Here is a 20,927-nt window from a genome sequence, read left to right as displayed (position 1 = left end):
TGCATACGATTCTGAGAGAAAAGAGGTGGATATCCATAGATTCCATTTCTAGTCCTGAAAAAAATCAGAGTAAGAATTTAGAGGGGGAAAAAAAAAAAATCTTACTTGCTTGGGGTCATCCGTGAGAAGCCTAAATTTCCTGGGGTTTTTGCTTCTGGCAAATTTACAGCCATTGAAATACATACTCCACGAACAGCCAAATGAGAATGATGCTCCACAAGTTTCTGGATCAAGTCCTTGACATGCACAAGTACGACTATGAATGGAAATAAAGACACACCAAGTCAGCCAACAACACAGCTTTTTTTTTTTTTTTTTTTTTTAGGTCAATGCTATTCACTATTTCTTTTATAATACATAGCATAACAGAGGAATTTATAAAATATACAGTTTAACCATATCCATGCGTAGAGGACTGACTTTTTTTCCCCCCATAAAGGCAGTCTCAACTCTCCAAAGTCCCACCTCTGGGAAACACGTGACTCTCAGAGCTACATAAATATACCTCGGATACTTTGACTTCTGAACTTGGATAAAATTTCTATTCAAGAAAACACCACTGTTATTGAAGGCTATCCCTAAATCTAATAATTATTTTGTTATACGCAGCAGTACCATTAGCTGGAAACTGATCTGACTTTCCAAGTGGAACAATTCTACTCAATTAAGAACACAAGCAATAGATTCAGGTCACTGTACAGCAATTGTGGCCTGTTAAACGCGGGCTACGCAAAAATCAGCACAAAGGCAACACTGCCGCAGAGCCTCGGTTGCAATCTATCATCTAGCCGATTCAATTCCTCTCAGAGGCACAGAGAGGATGACCCTAATTTTGAGCATTCAATCTCTCGTTCATTTAGAAAAGTCACGTTATCACCTCCTCAGCAGTAATTTTGCACAGCCACGTGTGCAAGGGGCACACTGACTCTCTTAGAGCAGTGTGCGCAAAGCCAGGAGAGAAGTTCATTGCTACCCCTGGCACTGGTCTCTAGGGAAAGTGAGAAACTATGTTTTATACTGAAATGACACCTAGTGGTTTGTGGTTTTAAATGAGCTTTTTTCTATTTATTGCATTAGCCAAACTATTGAATTCTCAAGTTATTTCTTGCAGAACATTCAAAAGGCAATACAATGATCACATACTATTGAAGTAACTTACTCTTCATTTAACGCACACCTACGGCTGGTGGGACAGCCGTATTTTCGGAGACTCTGCGTCAGTTCTTTGTACAGCGTGTCAGCCAGGAGATGAGGGATCCCTTCCCAGGCCAGGATGAGAATCACGATGACGGCAGTTTGACAGTGGTGTCCCGCACGCTGACGTACCAAGCACAGCAACTTCTCCTCATCGCTACTTCTTCGTATCACCTGGAAGAATAAAGTTGTTTATTCTTAAATAAGCGCAGGAAACACATAACATGTTACTCTTCTCTGGGATACATAAGGCCTGGAGAAATAAGCAATGCTGCTGCCCAGAGAGGGTCCATCAGCAAGCAGGACAGGAACAGCATCACACGCTCATCTGTGGTGCTGAACACGATTTTGCATTGCCTTGCTACCTGTAGAAGAAACAGCAGTACATTTTTACAGGAGGAGGAATATTTTAGGTGTTCTACACAAACGATAAAGAAGATGTGGATGAAGAGGAAAATAACCACTAGAAGGAAATAATCCTGAGACAACAGATCCACTGCAAACCTAACAGTTACCTTAAAAGTAACACTGAAAACATACTGCCAAAAAACAGAACGCAGGCACATAAGAGCACATTGCAAAAGCACATGTATACCTGGGTTAGGATGGGTACCAGAGTTACGTGTCATAAAATGGTCCCTGCCTCACTAAGTACAATTAGAAGAAAGTGATTAAAATAAACCATGTTCCTTAGTGAAGGAAGCAATGACGTTCTTCAGAACACATCCCTAGACAACCTACATTAAAGTCCTTCACAGAGGGCTGAAGTTTTTTACTAAACTGTATGATATACAAAGCAATCTTTGTCAACCTTATCCATAAAACACAAAGACTAACACAGTGTGGAACAGTGCAATATACCACTGAACTAAACACAAAAAAAGAAAAAGTCTAGACAGTTCTACTCCCATCTATTTAGGTTTTTTCCAATCTGAAATGGAGTTGTGTTGTAAGATGACCAAAAAAATACATTAAAGCTAGGTACTAAACTTGTGGTTATCTAAGTAATTAGTACGATCCAAAAATATGACTACAAGCTGTGTACCACTTATGAAGATTTTCCCTTATGTGCTTACAGACCACGTTTCTTACTGGTTTTCTATGTAACAGACCTAATGAGGCTTTAGTCGACCAATCTTTTATTGAATTACTCTTTAGCTGTCTCCAGTCTATTTCTTTATTTCTATTCCAGCTTCTGCATTTTACTGGGGATGGTTCCAAGATCTCTTCACCCTTAAAACATCCCCAAACCATACAGTATTTTAATCAATTGTCCCCCCATTTCCTTTATGGAAACATCACACTTGTTAAATTCACACAACAGCAACATCATCTTAACCATGTCAACAGGAAGAGTAGCATATATAAAATCATAGCCTACAGCTGAGTTCATTTGACACAGTGTCCTCTCCAGTAAGGCAAATGGAATTAGTATACTGCCACAGCCACCGAGAATATGGTAATAATGCAAGTTATTAAGTGCAATAATTTAAAATGTGTATTTATTTGCTACTGGAAGCCTGCAAACATAATTACCAGTGAACTTATTGTTTAACTATGAAATACCAAGATGCCAAATATTAAGTTAAATATGTAACAAATAGAGCAAGCGCCTGAATGTTTCCTCAGACTGTGAACAACGCACAAATCAGCTGGCAAATCTTGCGTCCAAAAGTTATTGGTACTACTAATGATTTCTGTGATGCAGTTAACACCAGTGATAAAGTAAATAATTTAATACTTCAATTTGTTTAATTTTGGCATCTAATGCATTTAAAAGGAAGGAGAAATTAAACATTTGTTAAGTGGTGGAAATTTAAAGCTAGGCTTTTAAATTGGGAAAATAAAAACTTTTCCCCCGCAATTACTTTTCCATGCAAAATAACCATGACTTCCCCGTGACTCACATAGAAAAATAATACAATCAACAAAACAGACTTGGAATAAGTTTGTACAGTATTATGTAACTCTTAAATGTCATATGGTCATATTTTTGTAGGTGTGTAGGGCCAGATTATCCCTGAACTCATTTTAGCAAGCACTGGCTGTCATTAGTACTTTATATCCATCAAAAGATTCCCACATTAACAACAAATAATCTGTTCCAGCTGCAACACAGCACTTCTGGGAAGCAACAGCCTGACAAACTCTCCCCCATGATGATGTTTGACCACTACCCACTAGCCCTGTTCTGCACTCACAGTAACTGAGCATGAAGTGACACACTGCCCACCTCTCACCTCTTTGCTAAGAGAACCCCGTCTGGCACAAAAGGAAAAACTGAAATGGGACACACCTCCTTCCAAAGAGCTTTCTGATGCACATACATATTTGGACACACAATACCCCAAATACCGTCCTTGTAGGTTGCTGATTTGGGCAGGATGTTCATTTAATTTGATCACTTTCAAAACCAAGTTTTGTACATCCCTCCTGTGCTGCAGTTGGGCACCCACCACTACCACTTTCTGTCCCACAGCTGTTCTGCATTACTATGGCTACCCATGTATCCTTCTTTATGTGCACATCTAAAGGAAGGCAGCAATTCAAGTAATTTATTAGCTAGTCCAGATGTTCTTAAATGGCAGAATCTGAGAACATAAGCAAGTATTCAAGGTGAGCCACAGCCAGCACAGAAATACAATCAACAAGAACTATTATGGCAACAGACCACAGCTAAACCTGTTTCTGTTAAGAATTAAAGCATTAACACAAGAAGGGGATGAGGTCAGAGGAGTGGGCTGTCCAGCCTTGTGCTTGTCCTGAGGGTGACTGACAGCAGGTGCCTATGGATGAGCACAAAGGCACTCGGATGCAGACGCTTCTCAACAACCACCAGGCACCAGGGGACATGCTCTGCCCCAGCTTCGGAAGGATCTGCCTTCTGCGTTTGTCCACTCCTCAATCTATGCAGCATTTTACCACCCACTACATTCCTGGGCAAAGCTTAATTCCAGACTAGCTGCAAGAAAAAAACATTACCCTTTCTTTGCGCTGAGCTCAGGCTTTCTCACAGATGCATAATTATGTTTGATGGGCTTTTTTATTGCTCCCCAGTAAGTGTCACCAGTGTCCTTTGCTGTTTTCATCACTGCTGAACACTGAAGCTGATGTCCCATGAACTATTATCCCAAGCAGTAACACTCAGCCTAGCATCACCACCATGTACATGGAACAACGACACTCCACTTTTTGTGTAACTTTGTATTTATCAAGTTTTATCTATCATTTTGGCAGCCATTTGTTCTGGATCACAAGTCCTTCCTGCTCTTCACGGTATCTGTCCCTCCTCTTCATTATCCTGAACAACTCTGCATCATCAGCAGTTTGTCACCTCAGTGTCTCCCACTTTTTTCAGATCATTTCTGAATTTACTGAACAGCATCAGTAGAGTTATGCTGTCAATAAAACCTGCTTCAGCTGTCCAAATGCTTGAGTTCTACTTACTTGAATTATTTCTTTTAGATTGTCGAAGCAACTGTCTCAACCCTTGGAAGGAGCTCTAGAACAAGGAATAAGTACACCGTGAATAAAAATTACTCGATGTCCTTAAGCATAAGCCAGTCTATCTAAATTAGCACGTACATGACTTATGTAAGCAGCTAAGAGCCAGACAGCAGAAGCTCCGCATACCAGATGCTGAATTACCACATGGATGAGAAATTACTTTCCCATTTAGGATCACCAGAACAGTTGTGTTAACTCTAACGTGATATAAACCAGACACCACTAGCAAATAGTACAAAATTTTAATTGTGAGTTAAATACACTGCTATAAATTACTGGATTTTTTTTAAAAAAAGGAACCAACAAAACGGTCCTTTTTAGGTTTATTTCATCCTCATGTAGTTCCACTGCAACACTCCCTCCAGCCCATTCTGAATTTCATCAGTAACACAGCTATATCTCCTTTCCAGGATATCAGTAGTTGATTTTAAGTGAGAACATGACTTAATTGTTCACTATAGTTTCCTCAAATAGGCAAGTCATTTAGAGCAGTTTGACTTCAAATCTTCTAACCTGCAGATCTGGCCTCTGTGTGAAATCCGCATATGGAATCCTCTCTACACAGGAGAAGATTCTCTGCTAAGCTACAATTAGATAAAAATCTACACCAGTGCAAAGTGAGAGCTCGGTGCTGTTAAAACCTGCTGCTGTTGTAGCAGGTGATGCCCTGTAACAGAGAGCAGAAGAATGTTATTGTTCGCTACACAAGTGAGTCTGCCCTCCTTTTTCCTAATTCACCCTTACACACATTAAACCACATTAAACTCTTTTCTTACTGGACAATGTTATACCCTTCTATTCTCAGCATGTCTAAGAGGTATTAAAATAGAAATAAGTTCCACTTCCCTGAATTCTCTCTTCTCAAGTATTTCCAGACAACAGCAAAAGAGTCAGCACGGAACAGTTATCACAATACTATGAAGTTACTTAGATATTTTACAGGAATATCATTGAAGTGTGATATCTGCAAACACCTTTTTTAAAGTTGCTACCAGAAGCAGTATTGTACTGTTCACAAATGAGCTGACTGCAGTATATATAGGTTAAGTGATTCTTCTACAATCATACAACCAATCCTGCTGAAGTGAGGAGAAAATTAAGGTCTCAACTCCCAGCGCCCTCTTATCCTCCTTACTCCCTCAAACTTCCCTTTCTGTTGTATCATGGGCAATGGTAAACTGCACTTTGTATGATACGGGTGACAATAACAATCTATTCTGTTTGTCCAGAAATCCCATTTGTTTTAATTAAAGTAGTGATAACAGCAACTTAAATGTTTGCTCTTTTATAATACTCAACTTTGTTTACCTTAACATAGCTTTTTTTTCCCATGTTTACTCTATTAGAATTATTTGAGTAGTTCTCCATATTAAACAATATTAAACCACTTTTATTTACTTCAAAAAACATGTAAATGTTTCTAATAATTTTGAATCTCAAAGCAATGCAGCAGTTTAAAAAGAACGGCTTTACTTCAGATGTTACAAAACTTTTGTCCAAAATACACTCCTTTAACTCTGTATTTAGCAGGTATGCCTCCTAGCAAACAGTGAAAATAGTGCCTGCACAGCTATAGTACCTGCCAAACACACTAATTTAACATATTACAACATTATGGCAAGAAAGTGATACTCTAATACAATGTTGTCCAAAAAGGTGGACAAAAACCCCAACTACCACCTCTCCATATGCCAAAATTAATTTCCTCCCAGACTTCTCTTATAGAGAACATAATTCAATCATAAAGACTGTTTAATAAATGAAATCAAAGCTTGAAGTACAGTAAGCTGTTTAAAGCAGAATGGAGCTGCACGTTCTACTTAAACGTGTGGCCGTGGGACAGTCAGTCCGAGAGAATTTACTTCAAAGTCCTTTCCAAATACCGTTCAAAAATTGCCCATTCTATCATGTTCCAAACAGCACGACAGCTCTCGGTGCCGCACCAGAGCTCCTGCCCAGCTCACTGCCAAGCGGATACAGAAAATCAGCACCGGAGAGTCAGCTCGCAGGTGCCCGACTCCTGCTGAAGGGGTCCTGACATCTCAGATGATTCGTAACCATCATCCACAAAGCGCCTTACCCATTTGTCAGTTCGTTTTCTTTAATAAATTACACATCTCTTCTAACACCAACAGTAACTTATACATAGAGAACCCGGAAGCTGGAGTAACATCTCAGTTTCTTTGCTTTTTCAATTCTCATTTTCAATCACTTTCTCAACTCTACCTGAACTAGCAAACTGAAAAAATCATCTCTGCATTTGCAGAAGAATCTGTTGTTATTAAGGCTCATTCAGCACTCAACAAATTGTAGTCTCTGGCATTTAGCTACACATTTGTACCAGTTCAATGATCTATAGAATCCTGGTTATGACAGTGCATTATCTAAGCATTACTTTTAAAAAACTGATCAGTTTCAGTGGCTAATATTAGATTCATGTCTCTGCAGGACTGTAATTTCAAATTTAACTATATTTTTAAAGTATTTGCAATTGGGTTTTTTATGCATTTTTTAATCCATCCCTATTTTTAATTATTTATATATGCTACTAGCATACAACTAACACTACAGAAAATATAATAAAGATATGTCAAGTTATAAATATAAAACCCAAAAAGGGCAGACAGTACAGAAGCAAAATAGTTTGAGAAACTACTTGCAAAAGGCATAAAAGCTCCATAATACTGTCTTTTCAAACAAATTAAGGCCACCAGCAAGCTAACAGAATCTGAAGGGTGTGATTGTCTTGATTTACAATACGTTAGTACCAGAGGGCCTGAAGGTTACCAAGAGGATAACACTTTGTAAAAAGACATTAGAAGAAATATGTTGATTTGGTGATCACATTAGCCTGGTATCTGCCTGGGGCAAAACAGTGATCACACAGGAAAATGGGAGGCACAGGGAAAAATCACATAAACTCTTCTGAAGTGAAGTCACAGCTCAGTCACACTGCAGGTCTTTCTAGATCTCCAAAAGCCATGCACTAAGGTGCCTTAGTGAAGGCCCTTAAAAAAATCCCTAACGTCTTTTGGGACAAATGAAAAGATGACACACAAATGCCTGGTGAAAACACACAAAACAAAAGCTGTTATCTCTCTGATGGGAGCTCTGTAGAACTGTGTTGAAGCTTGTACTCTTCAGCATGTTTGTTAAGGGTAAATAAAACATTTGTTGATGACACTAAGGGTAAATAAAACGTTTGTTGATGACACTAAGCAATTCAGAGTAGTGAAGACAAGTACAACCTGCAAACAAACGAAGGAGGAGTTCAGACTGCTGAGCAGGCAGTCAAATGGCAGATAAAATTCACTGTAGATGTGCATCTTTAATGCACATGGTGAAAAACAACTCTATTTTTAGAGATGGACTCGGAGATGGCCATTACCATGCAAGAATGAGAATCTGGCACAGTGATAGAAAGTACTATGAAAATGCCAAATCACTGCTCTACAACAGAGAAAAAGCAAAAATCACTGCTAGGAATTACTGGGAATAAAGCACAAGGCTGAAAACATTATGCCAGCATTTTAACTCCTAGCATAAGAGAACAGGAAGGAAAAGAAGAAATAGAGATGGCAAGATTCATGAAAGGCAATTGAACACAAATACGCCACCTCCAAGCTCAAGAAGCCACAGAGCTGTGAATTACTGGAAATTAAGCGAGTCTTCTGGGAGGCAACGGCCCTGGCTCTTACACCTTCTGCTGTCAGTCAGCGCTGGAGACAGGATCTCTGCCAGAAGGACCTCCGCCCAGACCTGGCTGGCTTTATCTCTTCTTATCTTGTCTGTATTTGGAGCTGGAGCCTTAAAAATTACATTGCAACTGAAGACAACAGATAGCAAAGGCAACTTAGTTGATCCAAGCCAACATCCACTGAAACCAGGAGACAGAACCCAAAGGAAATGGGTTTAATCCAGAAAACGTTAAGATCCAAAGCTGACGTCCTCTGAGGTCAGCGACATGTTGTACCTTTGACTTCGGTGCAGCAGGATGATGCCTACAGTGAGTTACTTGTGAACAACAAAAAAATTCATAAAACATTTCACATAAATTGAGGTAACTGTAATTTACCAGATGTACTATAGGCAGGGAAAAAACAGAAAAATAACAAAACCCAACACACACCAAAACAGGGCACATCCATTATCAGCTAAAGCACTGATAAAACAATGGGACAAAGATGAGTCAAGCCACTTATCACTGGCTGGTTATAGGGTATGCACAGTAACATGAAAATTTTTGTTATATGAATGAGCTACTAAGAAGGACAGATTGGTAATTTCACTAATTCAAAGGGGTTTTTTTTCTTTAATTTACTATGAAGAAGTATGATGAACTCGGACCAAAAAAACCCACCAACCAAACAATAAAAGCCAAACCAAAAAAAACAAACCAGAAAACAAAGAGTAGTACACTTACCCCGGCATATGTCACAGAATGGTAAGTTCTGTTTTCTCTTATACCGATATCCACACATTTGAAATCTCTGGCAAAACTCTATTAATTCTATTTTGACATAAAAAATTATAGGATACAAATTCTGATGCAAAAAACCCCAGAGGTCAAGCAATCTCCTTACTGCTGCACATAGCAAGAACAATAGCAAGCTGCTCATCTTCACTGCACACAGTTTAGCTCATGTGGGTGTCAGTCTAATCCTTACACATACAATTATCATAAGGTTTCAAACCCCAGATAGTATTTACTTATAGTATTTAGGTTCAACTAACAGGAGCATTCTTGTCCACATCCAGAGGGACAAAGTATCACCCTAAAATATAACACATCAAAAAATACAGATGAGACAGATGTTTTTTTCTTCTCAAAAGAAGACTGAAAGAGAAATGATTCTGCAAATTTATGGTAACCTGAAATCTAAGGAAGAAAACATCAGCTCCTTTTGCGGAAAGGAGTCTGTCTCAGTAACTGTTTAACACACGGGGTCCATGCTTGAGGCCGCTTAAGCAAAAGCAATTTAGGAGGGAATCAGTATTATGAAATGCAGTCACTAACACCAGTATATATGGACGCAGGTATTTTTAGAAGCTTCCTTTAATTTTGAAATGCTTCTAACGAATCCCTAAGACAAAATTATCTAGTGGAATCAGGCAAAATTAATTGGGAAAAATGGTTCAATACAATCAACAAATACATTCAGTTTTTTGCTTCAGCAGAGCTCCATCGTGGTGCTCTCACCAGCAAGTCTCTCAGGAGCCCTGAGGGCAACAGCGTGTCCATCTGCACAGCAGAAACGAGCCTGTCCCGCAGTACACTGTAAATGAGTAAGTGAAAGTCTCCATGCAGCTGAGGGAGCCTTGTGACTGCAATTATCAGAGAGCACAGCAAACTTTTTCCATATGCTTTCAAACAAATTTCACAATTATGCTTCTTTGGTCATAGCCAAAACCCAAATATGCTCTGTTATAAGGACTAAAATTAGCATCGCCAATGAAAAGTCAGTGCAACACATTAAGAATACTAATCCCAAAATGTGGATTTTATACAGGATGAAACAGTTCTACAGGAGATTTCAGTGATCTCCTTCCCTCTCTTCTATTGAACAGTCACACTGTAACAATTGGCAGACTGGAAAAGCCCTTATCCTCTTTAGGTCTGAACTGGCACACAAAAAAAGTCACTCCTGCATAAAACAAGATTGGAACTCAAGTTAAATGAACATTAAAGCTTCCTCTCGCAAACACTTTACATACAGAAATGTGAAAAATCTAACTAACTGAAGAGCAGGTCTCCATACCTTAAAACAGCTCTTCCTGGGTGCATCCCAGTGCTGTCATATTGCACACAGATGTTGGACACCTACAGCCACACAGATATACAATAAACTCTACCATTTCTGTTTTACATAAAAGACAGTGTGTCGATACTGGCAAAAAGAAAAATCAAGCTTAAGAGTTAGTTTTAAATGTCGTCTTCCTTTCAACTGCTCACAACTATTTCTAAGATAAGATCTTTAACTCCTGTCCTCTTAAAACCAAATGGGTTATTTAGTTGAAACATTGATAAAAATAATTCTGTTCTTTTTGGGTCAGTTGTTTATGACATCAGTTTTATCATCTTCATTTCCTGGATGCTTATTTGTTATTAAATATTAGCTGCAGCAACATACGCATACGGGATTCCTTTCTGAAAAATAGTTTATGTGTTGAGTATAAATAACAGATTTTGAGTGTTCCAAACATAAGCAGTAAATGTTTAGCAGGCAATACCATTAATGTACAATATGTAATAACCTTATTTTTGTCATGTAGTTACAAATAGTCTACCAACTGTACAATTCATCGTTCTTTCAATCAAATCTGAAATGCCTAAATACAGCGATTTTTTTTTTAACAACTAAGTTCTTTCATTGTTTTCCAAAACTCAGTTTACAAGATTTTCAGTCTACTTTTCGCCTCCCTCGGTGGCTTCTGCAAAGATTAAGGACAATCAATTCTTTCCAAGACCTCTCCTGGAGCTTGTGTGCCGCCTCATTTTCTGGCTAATATGAAGCAACGCGAGACAAGACTTTGGTGAAAACTGTCACCGTAACATTTACATTTCGAAATACTGAGTTTGATTCCTTAAAAAAAGTAGTTAAATCCATGGCATGAGATTAAAATTCCTCACCCATCACACTCTTTTCTTCTGGTGTTCATACAACTGAGGAGCATTTGAAAAAATGTTACTGGGTAGTTTTTTAACTCTCCCAAGGAACCATCCCCTTCTTTTCTTTCTTTAGCACTTCCCAATAGCATATTTCACTAAACACTCCAACTTTGGATACTGTCAGGGTCTTCTTACCCTTGATTTGGTAATTTCTGCCAGCTCTATTAAGCACCTCTCTTTCACACTCATTCAAACCACAGCATAACATATAGCACCACATTCTAAATTTTAAAAAGTTTCCTTGGCTTCATCATTCAGGCAGACTTGTAGATCAATCAAATGAAGAACCAGATCTTCATTAAAAATCAGATTACATTTAAGATCAAGGACTGCACAGCACGTGATATTTAAAAACCACACAAAACAACTTTACTGCTGTAACATAAAAACTTACCCACTTGGCAATTGGACACCCCTGAGAGCTTTTTCCTTCCTTTCCTGTATAAACCACTACCTCTATTCTTACAGCGCTTCCTTTTGCTCCATACCTGCATTAAAAAAAGTTCAGGAGTGAAACAAACTGCTGTAGACCACTTTAAAACAGGAAACATTTTCAATAAAGCAAGAAAACAAAATATTTATAATGTCAAAAAATAGTTTTAAATTTAAAATCCTATTTGCAAGAGTAATTTTGGACATCTCTCTTCTGATAACAAGCTTCTACCTAGGAAACATTATTTGGTGAAGAAAATGCTATCTGCATGTAAATCCTAGCATATTTAGTCACTAGTGTGACCTTTCCGTCCAGTTTGCCACAGCTTCTTTGCATGTAGGACACTAGAAAACCTAATTCTGCCAGCTGCTGATCTCTCTCCTTCCTGTTGACTTCAGTGGCACTGCAGGGCACGCACTGCACTTGAAATTCAACCCTAAAGCTGCAAGTGCTCAGAAGAGACACATGAGTTTGGAGCTTAAATGCTAGCACTCTCCTCATGCACATCTGAACAGGAACACACTTTACAAATCAGTACTGCAAAAGGTTTAGAAAAACAAAGCTAAACATAGCACCTTATTTCAAACAGCTCTTCTTTCCTGTTTAGACAGTCAAAAACACTGTGAGTATTAAATGCTGAATTTTCCTCACCTGTTCTCCATTATTTCTCTCACAGCAGCAACACTTGGTCCTGTCCCAAGGTGTGTGTAATATGGGCCTTCGTCTTTCTCTATAATTTGCTCTGTAAGCAGGTTGAGAAAATCAAGGTGACACATACAAAATTTATTTACCTCACTACAAGTAAGCTTAGAAATGGTTTACAGAAACATCTTCCAAATTAAATTACAGTACATAAAATTTGACCCTGAAATGTAATGAATAAAGACTATGACACATTTTTCTCCTCAGAGGCATCAAAATTATTTTGTACTTGTTTCCTCCTATTAATCTGCTCGTATTTTTTATGTTATAAAGTAATCCTAATAATAGTTATATTTTGCATTCTTTACAAATTTTCACTACAGGAGTTAGCAGGTATTGACTAAGCTTCCCAATATCCTTGTTGGTAGGAAAACATTATTAATTCATTTTAGACAAAGGAGAATTGAGGGAAAGAAAACAAACCACACCACAAAACCAAAACCCACAACTGATAGTCATATACTACAGAAAACATAATCCAGGCCTCTTAACTAGCACTCTGTTGATTCAGAACATTAAAGCAAAGATGAAACAATCTGCCTGTGTACAATTTAAGCCTCTAACTTGTTTTTCCATCTGTGCGCTTTGATAGTCTGAAAATGCAGCATGTCTAACACCATCAATCAAGCTGTATCTGCAAAACCCTCAATATTGAGTTTGGTCTGACATCTCATCCTATAAGGCCAATTATTAGGTACGTGGCCTCACCTGAACTCCACCTTCCCTTTGCTCTCTGCGATGAAAGGCATCTAGAAGCCTTTGACGTGGGCTCTTCATGGCCAACTCACATCAGTCATCAGGACCAACACTGACAGCAACAAGACCACCCACAGCTACACCCTGCCGCTTATCTAACAGCATTTAGGCAACAATGACAATATACTGGGAATTTTTTGCCCAGACCATCTCAGGCAAAAGCTACTTCTAGGCCAGAAAAATCACAACCTGACATGCTGCAGATAAATTCACAAAGAGCTCAAGTCAGCGATGACCAAACAAACAAACAAAAAATCACCTTTTTCCTCCTGGGTTTAAATTGAAATAGAGTTTAAATTTAAACCTGCCAGTTGCAATACCAAAAATACTCACTTCTGCTGTGCTTTGCAGGACGAAAGAGCACCAGGTAAAAGTCACAGAAAGGGGAAAAATAATTTCCTCCCATTTCCTAACGGTGAAACACTGATCCTTTTGCAACAACTAAGTGTCAAGTACACGTCCCCACATTAAGGGCAGCAACATGAACACACCTCCCTCTGAAAGGCACAGTCAAAAGTTCACAAAAAGACTTACCAACACAGTCACAAGTTGGCAATTCAGATTGTCCTTTTTTTGTAGGTGTATCTATTAAGTTTTTTGTAGGGGTATCAAGAAACTTCATAGGTGATTCAAGAAAACTGCTGAGCGTGTTTTTTGCTGGAGAACAACCTGAGTCACCTGTGCTCTGTGGGTGGTCAGTACCCAAACTGGTTGACGTCAGGACGGTCACTTCGCCCGCGCACTCCATGTTCCTGAGAGCTTCAACAGCACCTGCTACCTGGGCCCCACCGCGGGGAACAGGCAGCACCTGCGACTTGGGATCTACTTGTTGTTCGACAGCACCCAGTTGAATGCAGGCTTTGTCTTCGCTACGCACTTCGTTAGCTCTCGGGTTCAACTGGTTAAAAGTTTGAGGCAAAGGATGCGTCTGACTGACATTCGCTGTTTGCTGTACCTGAGAATTGCATTTTTCTGTAAACATCTGTAGGTTTTCAGTTGGTCTGTTCAATAAGGATGCTGTTTTCAACTGTGAAACAGCCAGAGGATTACGGGAGGGCAGGTCGCTGTATTGGTTACATGCAACAGCTTCATTTTTCAGTGGATCAATGCCTAGTGGGTCACCGGAGCCTGCAGCTTTGATTTGCTCATTCACCACTTCACAGCCAAACAACTTATCTTTTTTTTTCTCTTGTGGTACCTCGGGTAAACATCTATGAAATTTTATCTGTGTTTGCGGGAGAAATAGTCTAGTTTTTTCTTGTGATGCTAAAGTACTTTGATTCAGTGCTCTCTGTACTTTGGTTCTTGGAGATTTTTTTTCAGACGGAGCTATTCTGGAGTCCTGTGGCATGGTTTGACCAAGCTTGTGCAGTTTTGATGATATCCAAATGTCCTGTAACTCATTATGCTGGCATGACAACAGCTCTAGCTGGTTTTGATTATTTTGTTGATAGCGTGCTTCTTGAGGCTTCTTTTTGTGTCTTGGTTTCCATGGTACAGCATTTCCTTTTTTATTTGTTGGCTGTTTTTGCTTTAACAGTAAGGAACTATAATTATGCCTAAAAAATACAGATTCTTTTTTCTGCAACACATCTTGGTTATATTTTGGCTGCCTCTCATGCGATATTAGATTAAGCAGTGATGCCTTTATGTCATTCTTCTGCTCTGGATTTGTCTGGTTTGATTCAATTAGCGCCGCAAGCTGAGTTAGTTGTGTAGCTACATCTTCTTCATCCTGGCTGTGAATTCCTCCTTCCTTAATCAAAGAACTACCTTCCAAGTTCAAATCATTACAGGTTGGCTTTTGCTCTAACTGGCCAAGAGTCTCCAATTTGTTACTCGTTTGCTGGGCATTACATGAAGCATTGCAATACCGTGCAAGGGCGACTGGATCATGAGTATAATTTTTCTTGGCAGTATATCCTGAAAATGACTTTGCATTAGATGTTAAGCCAGATAAAGTTTTGGTGTCTCTCGAAGACAGCTGTAATGTACACATCTCGCCAGCCAGACTGGCAGGTTTATCACGCGATTCAGAAACTGAACTTTGGCCATTGTACAACACTGCCTTATTAGGGAGTGGCTTCTGCGAGTGAGTGCAGTGAGCCAAGAGCTGTTGCTCATTCTGTAAGTAAGTGTCTTTGATTTCTTTTAACGCAGAAGATGTGAAGGAGGATGAGATCTCCCTTTTAGAACTATGGAGCAAGTTGGAAGTTGTTTCCTGTGTACGTTCGGTACTTTCCGGTTTAGTTGGTGAAGTTGTTTCTAATGGGGCTTCAGACAACCTTGTTAAAGCTTCGATAGCTACAACCTGCTCTACAGTTAAATTTCTGTTTTTAATCAAGGACAAAAAAGTCTGCTGGAGGGAAGAGTCCTCATGCTGTGTCTCTGCATCAGGTACTTCAAAGCCATCCTTCCCCCCATGTGCTTCCTCTTCTGGCACTGGAGGACAACACAAGCTTCCCTGCAGATCCAAAATGGAACCCGTCTGCAAAACTGACTTAGAGTCCTCAAAGATGCTGCAAGTGCAGTTTTCCTCTTTCATTAACACATTTCCTTGTTTTTCTGGATGAAGACAGCCAACACCAGTCGTCAGAGTGTTTACTATGTTATTCAGATTGGGACCCTTCGTCCATTGCATATGGGAGTTGCTTGTCAAATCCGTCCTTTCCTCTACAGATATTTTTTTCAGCGAAGCAACTGCTTCCGGTGGTGAATAATGTAGGGTTTTTATGCCATTTTTGATGGTCTGTGCAAACGCTTTTTTTGGCTCAGCTAACTGACTGGGAGAGACTGCTCTTTCGCCGTCTTCTGCATTTTTCAAGTGTTCGTTGCCTGTCACCGTTCCATGGATATCTCCATTGACATGGACACCAAAACATGGCTTCTCGTTATGTGCCCACTTCTCAGCTTCTAAGCCTGTCATTCTTTCTTTCTCCTTAGACTGCACATTTTCAATGGGTATTGTTTGGTTTGTTTTCACCCTGTATTTTTCACCATGACCACATATACTGCATTCCATGAGTTCTGGTCTGCGGCCATTTACTGGTTTGTTTTCTAAATTTGCCTATAAAATAAGAAGAATAATAAAAAAATTGTTGTAACAGCTGTTCAAAAGCATTAAAAATAAGCATAAGATTTACAGCAATTAAACCCTACTCTGACAGATACGAGGAATATCCTTGTTAAGCACAGGCACAGACATCGGAAAAAAAACCAGGAAGTCATGAAAACCCCTGAAGCCTAAAGACCTACCCATATTTATAGCTATTTTTCCCCACTGTTGAGGGGACAGAGGAAGAAAGCACATGTATGTGGTGGTGGGAGACTAAAGAAATGAACACATAAAAGACCTTAGCATTTAGAATCAGACCTGAAGACTCAATTTTTAATGAATTTGTGTAAGCAGATGAAACTGTCCCTTGAGTTCAAAGCACTGAAATTGAAAAGCTCCTACCACAGACAGTTTGGTAGTAACTTGGTATAAATATACCGATTTGGCTAAACCAATAAACTGATACGACACTTGCTTGGACATTCTAGCTAGAATGGCTGGTTTTCAGGCTTAGTTTCAAGGTTTTTTTAAAAAAAATGACAAAACCTAAGCCAAAATGGGTATTAAGCCGATTAACTTTAGCTCACCTGAGGGTTACCCACTAAACACTGTGTTCAGCTTCTGTATTTAGATGGTAACTAAGTCTCACGTAAGCGATCCTTAACAGCATCTTAGTAAAGTCTAAATTCTAATATTCAGTTAAATATATTCTTCATCTTCACTGATATTATACAATTCATGTGGTTGAAACAATGTCAAAATCTAGATAGCGTCAGAATACTGCGTCCTGGAAATAATATGTATATAGGTCTTAAGATAGCATTATGGATATGAAGTAAGGAGTTATGCAACTTAGGTTGAAAGAAAAAAGCGGGGGAGGAACTCAGGCAGAAACATCAATAAAGGCAGGAATCCAATTTTTATTATGTTAATCAAATTTTATTTTTATTTCTTTTAAAAATAACTATAAGTCACAATAGACTGTGCTGGTACTTAATCCTATTGTAACATCTGAGAGATATTTAAATGGTCTGTAGCCTTAAGCTCTACTTAGCAAGAAAACCAGTAGTGCTTTTCAAATCAGATATAAGCAATACGGCTGGTTAATTAACCATACACTGGCACCACATATATTAGCAGTTCCCAGAAAATAGCACCTCATTTAATATAAAACAATCGGCCATGGTTTTGTGGTCACATCAACTGAAGTGCATGAACTTCTCTGAGAAAATAACTTGGAAGAAGAAATGCAAGACAGATTTATGATTAATCATAACGATGGAGATGGAACTGCCAGAAGCCCCAGGCAGAACAAGGCATATGGACCCAGCTCCATCTGGAGCCCAGTGTTCACCTCGCAACCCCCCCCAAAAAAACCCCCTGTGAATCCATAGCATGCCCTAGATATTATGAGAGGCATCACAAACCGTCATGGAAATGCTATGTAAAAACATGTCCAGCACCTCTGCAGCTAAGTCAAACCTACGGAAATCACATTAAGAAAGATACCTTATTTGATGCTTTTTCATTACACACAGAGGCTGACTAACGGTCTGTGAGCCTGAACTCCCCTGGATCCTGGTGATTTTCAATTAATGATCCACAGACCCAGGGGAACACTGAGCAATTTCTAAGGGATCCACAAAAGCCATTAAGCAGGTCTATGGTTAACAGGGGTAAATGCAGGCCAGAAAATATTGTAAAGGGCCACCATTCAAAAGTTAAAACCCACAATCCTATACCTGTGCAAAAGTCTCATTTCAATTACCTTAACTTCAGAAAACTCAGATATGAAATTGCTGCTTTTTCTTCAGCAAAAGTATATTTAAGATCTCTATCAGTCTAAAAGTTGTCCCAACCATATAAAATTGTTATTAAAATATATTTAATTAGACAATTAGGTGGCTGAGGAGATACGAGCAAATAGATTAAAATAATTCCCCAGCATTTATATGTTTTCAACATGACAACACATTTCCGTATTCCCTTCAATTTTAGAGGGTGTCAATCACTACATTTAAAAAAAAAAAAAAATCTAAGTCCAGTAAATTGAGAGCAACAGGGGCGGGGAGAAGGAAGAGGACTCATTCATGATCAGCAGAGATGAAGAGATCTGACAGAGTTCACCGACAGCACTCTAAGTGCAAAAATGTCACCACATTTCTCTCTTAACTATGTTGTTCCTCAATAAAATACTTCCATCTGACCAAAATGTGCTGCTACACTCAAACACACTCAGGACATTCCCTAATCCGCTAGAAGTGCACAGGTACAGTGGTGTGTCCCCATAAGACTCCAATGATTCCAGCAGTAAAGTGGGATTACTTTTAAAATAAAATTATTCCTCATACATCATAATTTCCACTAACATTACCAGAAGCTGCCCACATGCAACAAGGAAGAAAAAAGAACCAGAAGAATCCTATCACTAGCATGATTTGGTTCATATTTTATTTTTCCGCACAAAGAATATAATGAAATCAGATATATTTTTAAATCAAACTTTCTTGCTTTTGAGCACTATGCTTTTTCTCATATGTTACTGAGCTGCAATTAATTCTAAAAAATACTTCTTTCTTTCCTGTTACCAGTCTTTCCAGTGCCCTTTTCTGTTTAAAATGTGAAGTTATTGTTTCTCAACATAAAAAAGAAATGCAGACATACTAGCAGGGGCAGAGCTCATTTGATTCTTCTCAATATAAGTGTGGTAGGCCAAAAATAATAGCTCAGCAAAAACCTTTTGCAGCTGAATAATCTAGGAGCAACCTATCTTCAAGTCCTGAATCAGGACTCAAAATTCCAAGCAAGAGTCTTAAAATTCCTGGACGCTGAGCACGTAAGTCTGATCTGATTGATTTTTAAAGCTTTTACACAAGTGTAATGAAAAGGTGAAGGATAAACCAGATCAACAAAAGTAATTTCCTCTCTTCCTCATTAAGGAGAGCACTACTCTATCTTGAGCCATAAAACATTAACAAATCATGCTTGAGCTTAGACTCTGCAGTAGTTAGTGCTATTAGGAGAGGAACCATTGAGTACAGTCTGCTCTAGCCATTGCTGTATTAAACTTCAACCAGATATCTCTTACATACACACAAATTCACCCTGTTAGCTTATGCTTCCAGCACACATGAAAGGAAATAATTTCATTCTGAAAAGGGTCAGACTGTAATATTAATTTTTTTAACACAAGTTGCCTCTGAGGTAATGCAAAGAGTACACCAATTCACAATCAAAATATAATGCTAAAGTCACCCTAAAGACACTTCCATACCTTCTGTACAACAGAGAGCAGGCCACAGGTTTGTCTCTTGTTTCAAACCTCTATAGGTGGCAACAACACATTTTGTACTAAAGGACACAACCAGAAACAATCACTCCCCTAAACCAGAAATAACAGATAATGCCCAGATTGATACTGATAAAATGACTCTAGGAGCAAGTCGTGACAAGTTACATGATAACCAATGCCACATCCCCCTAAATAGCTCTCCCCGCAGGATTCTGCCCAGGTCCCCAGAAGAATGCAGTTCCCAACAGATCAAAAAATACTTGCACCTCCTAGCTTGTGCCAATAACCAGGATGACCCGAAAGGCAGTTCTTCCAAGGTCACAACATCCATCAACCTAAAAGGACGAGTGGGTGAGAAGCGCTTGCACTTTGCATCTCTTTTCCACCGCAGTACAATGGGTAAGTCTGGATCCCGCTGCAGCGTCTGCAGCCACATAGCCAGACCCATATGCCCTTCCACGTTGGCACAGAGCTGGCAGCTCCTCAGAGCTCAAATACCGCAACAGAAGTTTTCTTTCAGGAAAAACTGTTTGGGGAAAAAACCTAAACATCCTTCATCTAACATTCAAACGTGGTGTTTTATTCATGGTCCAACTGTCAGATGTCACTGCTTCACTAAGAGATAGGAAAGCAGCTAACCGGCGGCAATTTTACTCCTGTGCAATTTATTCCTACTCCCTAGCATCTCCTCCCCAGGACATGCAGAAATGCAGCGGAATCCAGGACTTGCACTGTACAGGACCAACATACAGGGATAAGGAGATAAGGTATGGACAGGAGACAGGGAGACAAGCAGCACAGGTGTGGAGAAACAGTTGCATATGCTGAGCGCTACATAGAAAGTCATGCACTGGATAGTGCAGAGATAAACGCAAGGTGGGAAGCTGTGGGAAGCACACACCATCTCCTAGGTACAACCAAGTTTTTGTGCATTCCCAAACGAATGCAGATACAGTAACACATTTAAGGATAAACTTCTATTTAAGACCACACTGCTTCGTGTTTGACTCCCACACCACAGACAACAGCACCGTGCTGTAAGCTGCTGCCCAAGCGGGGTTCCTGAGCAGGCTGCAGCAGAGAGCAGAGCAGCTGAGCGGAGGCAAAGCTGCGACCTGGGGCATGTTCCCAGGAACAGGCAGAAAGCAATTACCACCACACACAAAACAGTCTCTTAGTATACCGCACTTCTACAGCGGCTCAGGTAAGGCACATTTTCTATAGGTCTTTGTGCAGACAAATAGATTGGGGCCCTTTATTAATGTAACACAGCCTGCATATACAAGATACTTGGTTTCTCAAGAGAACAGTGTTCACA

General features: G+C 39.4%; 1 protein-coding gene across 5 annotated transcripts in view; it reads right to left on the bottom strand.

Moving 5' to 3' along the window:
• The window catches only part of TET1 (tet methylcytosine dioxygenase 1), a 71,264-nt gene that overhangs the window by 24,806 nt on the left and 25,531 nt on the right, over nt 1-20,927 (bottom strand). For all 5 annotated transcript variants that reach the window (XM_065639454.1, XM_065639455.1, XM_065639456.1 and 2 more), the window contains 5 exons: nt 13,797-16,329; nt 12,456-12,546; nt 11,766-11,859; nt 1,160-1,368; nt 106-256 (listed from right to left, as the gene is read on the bottom strand). In XM_065639454.1, the coding sequence (XP_065495526.1) occupies nt 106-256; nt 1,160-1,368; nt 11,766-11,859; nt 12,456-12,546; nt 13,797-16,329 (3,078 nt within the window). The remainder of the gene's footprint in view (nt 1-105; nt 257-1,159; nt 1,369-11,765; nt 11,860-12,455; nt 12,547-13,796; nt 16,330-20,927) is intronic.

This window comes from Caloenas nicobarica, chromosome 7 (assembly GCF_036013445.1).
Source record: "Caloenas nicobarica isolate bCalNic1 chromosome 7, bCalNic1.hap1, whole genome shotgun sequence".
In the NCBI taxonomy this organism is placed as follows: domain Eukaryota; kingdom Metazoa; phylum Chordata; class Aves; order Columbiformes; family Columbidae; genus Caloenas; species Caloenas nicobarica.
This window is presented reverse-complemented; position numbering and strand designations above follow the sequence as displayed.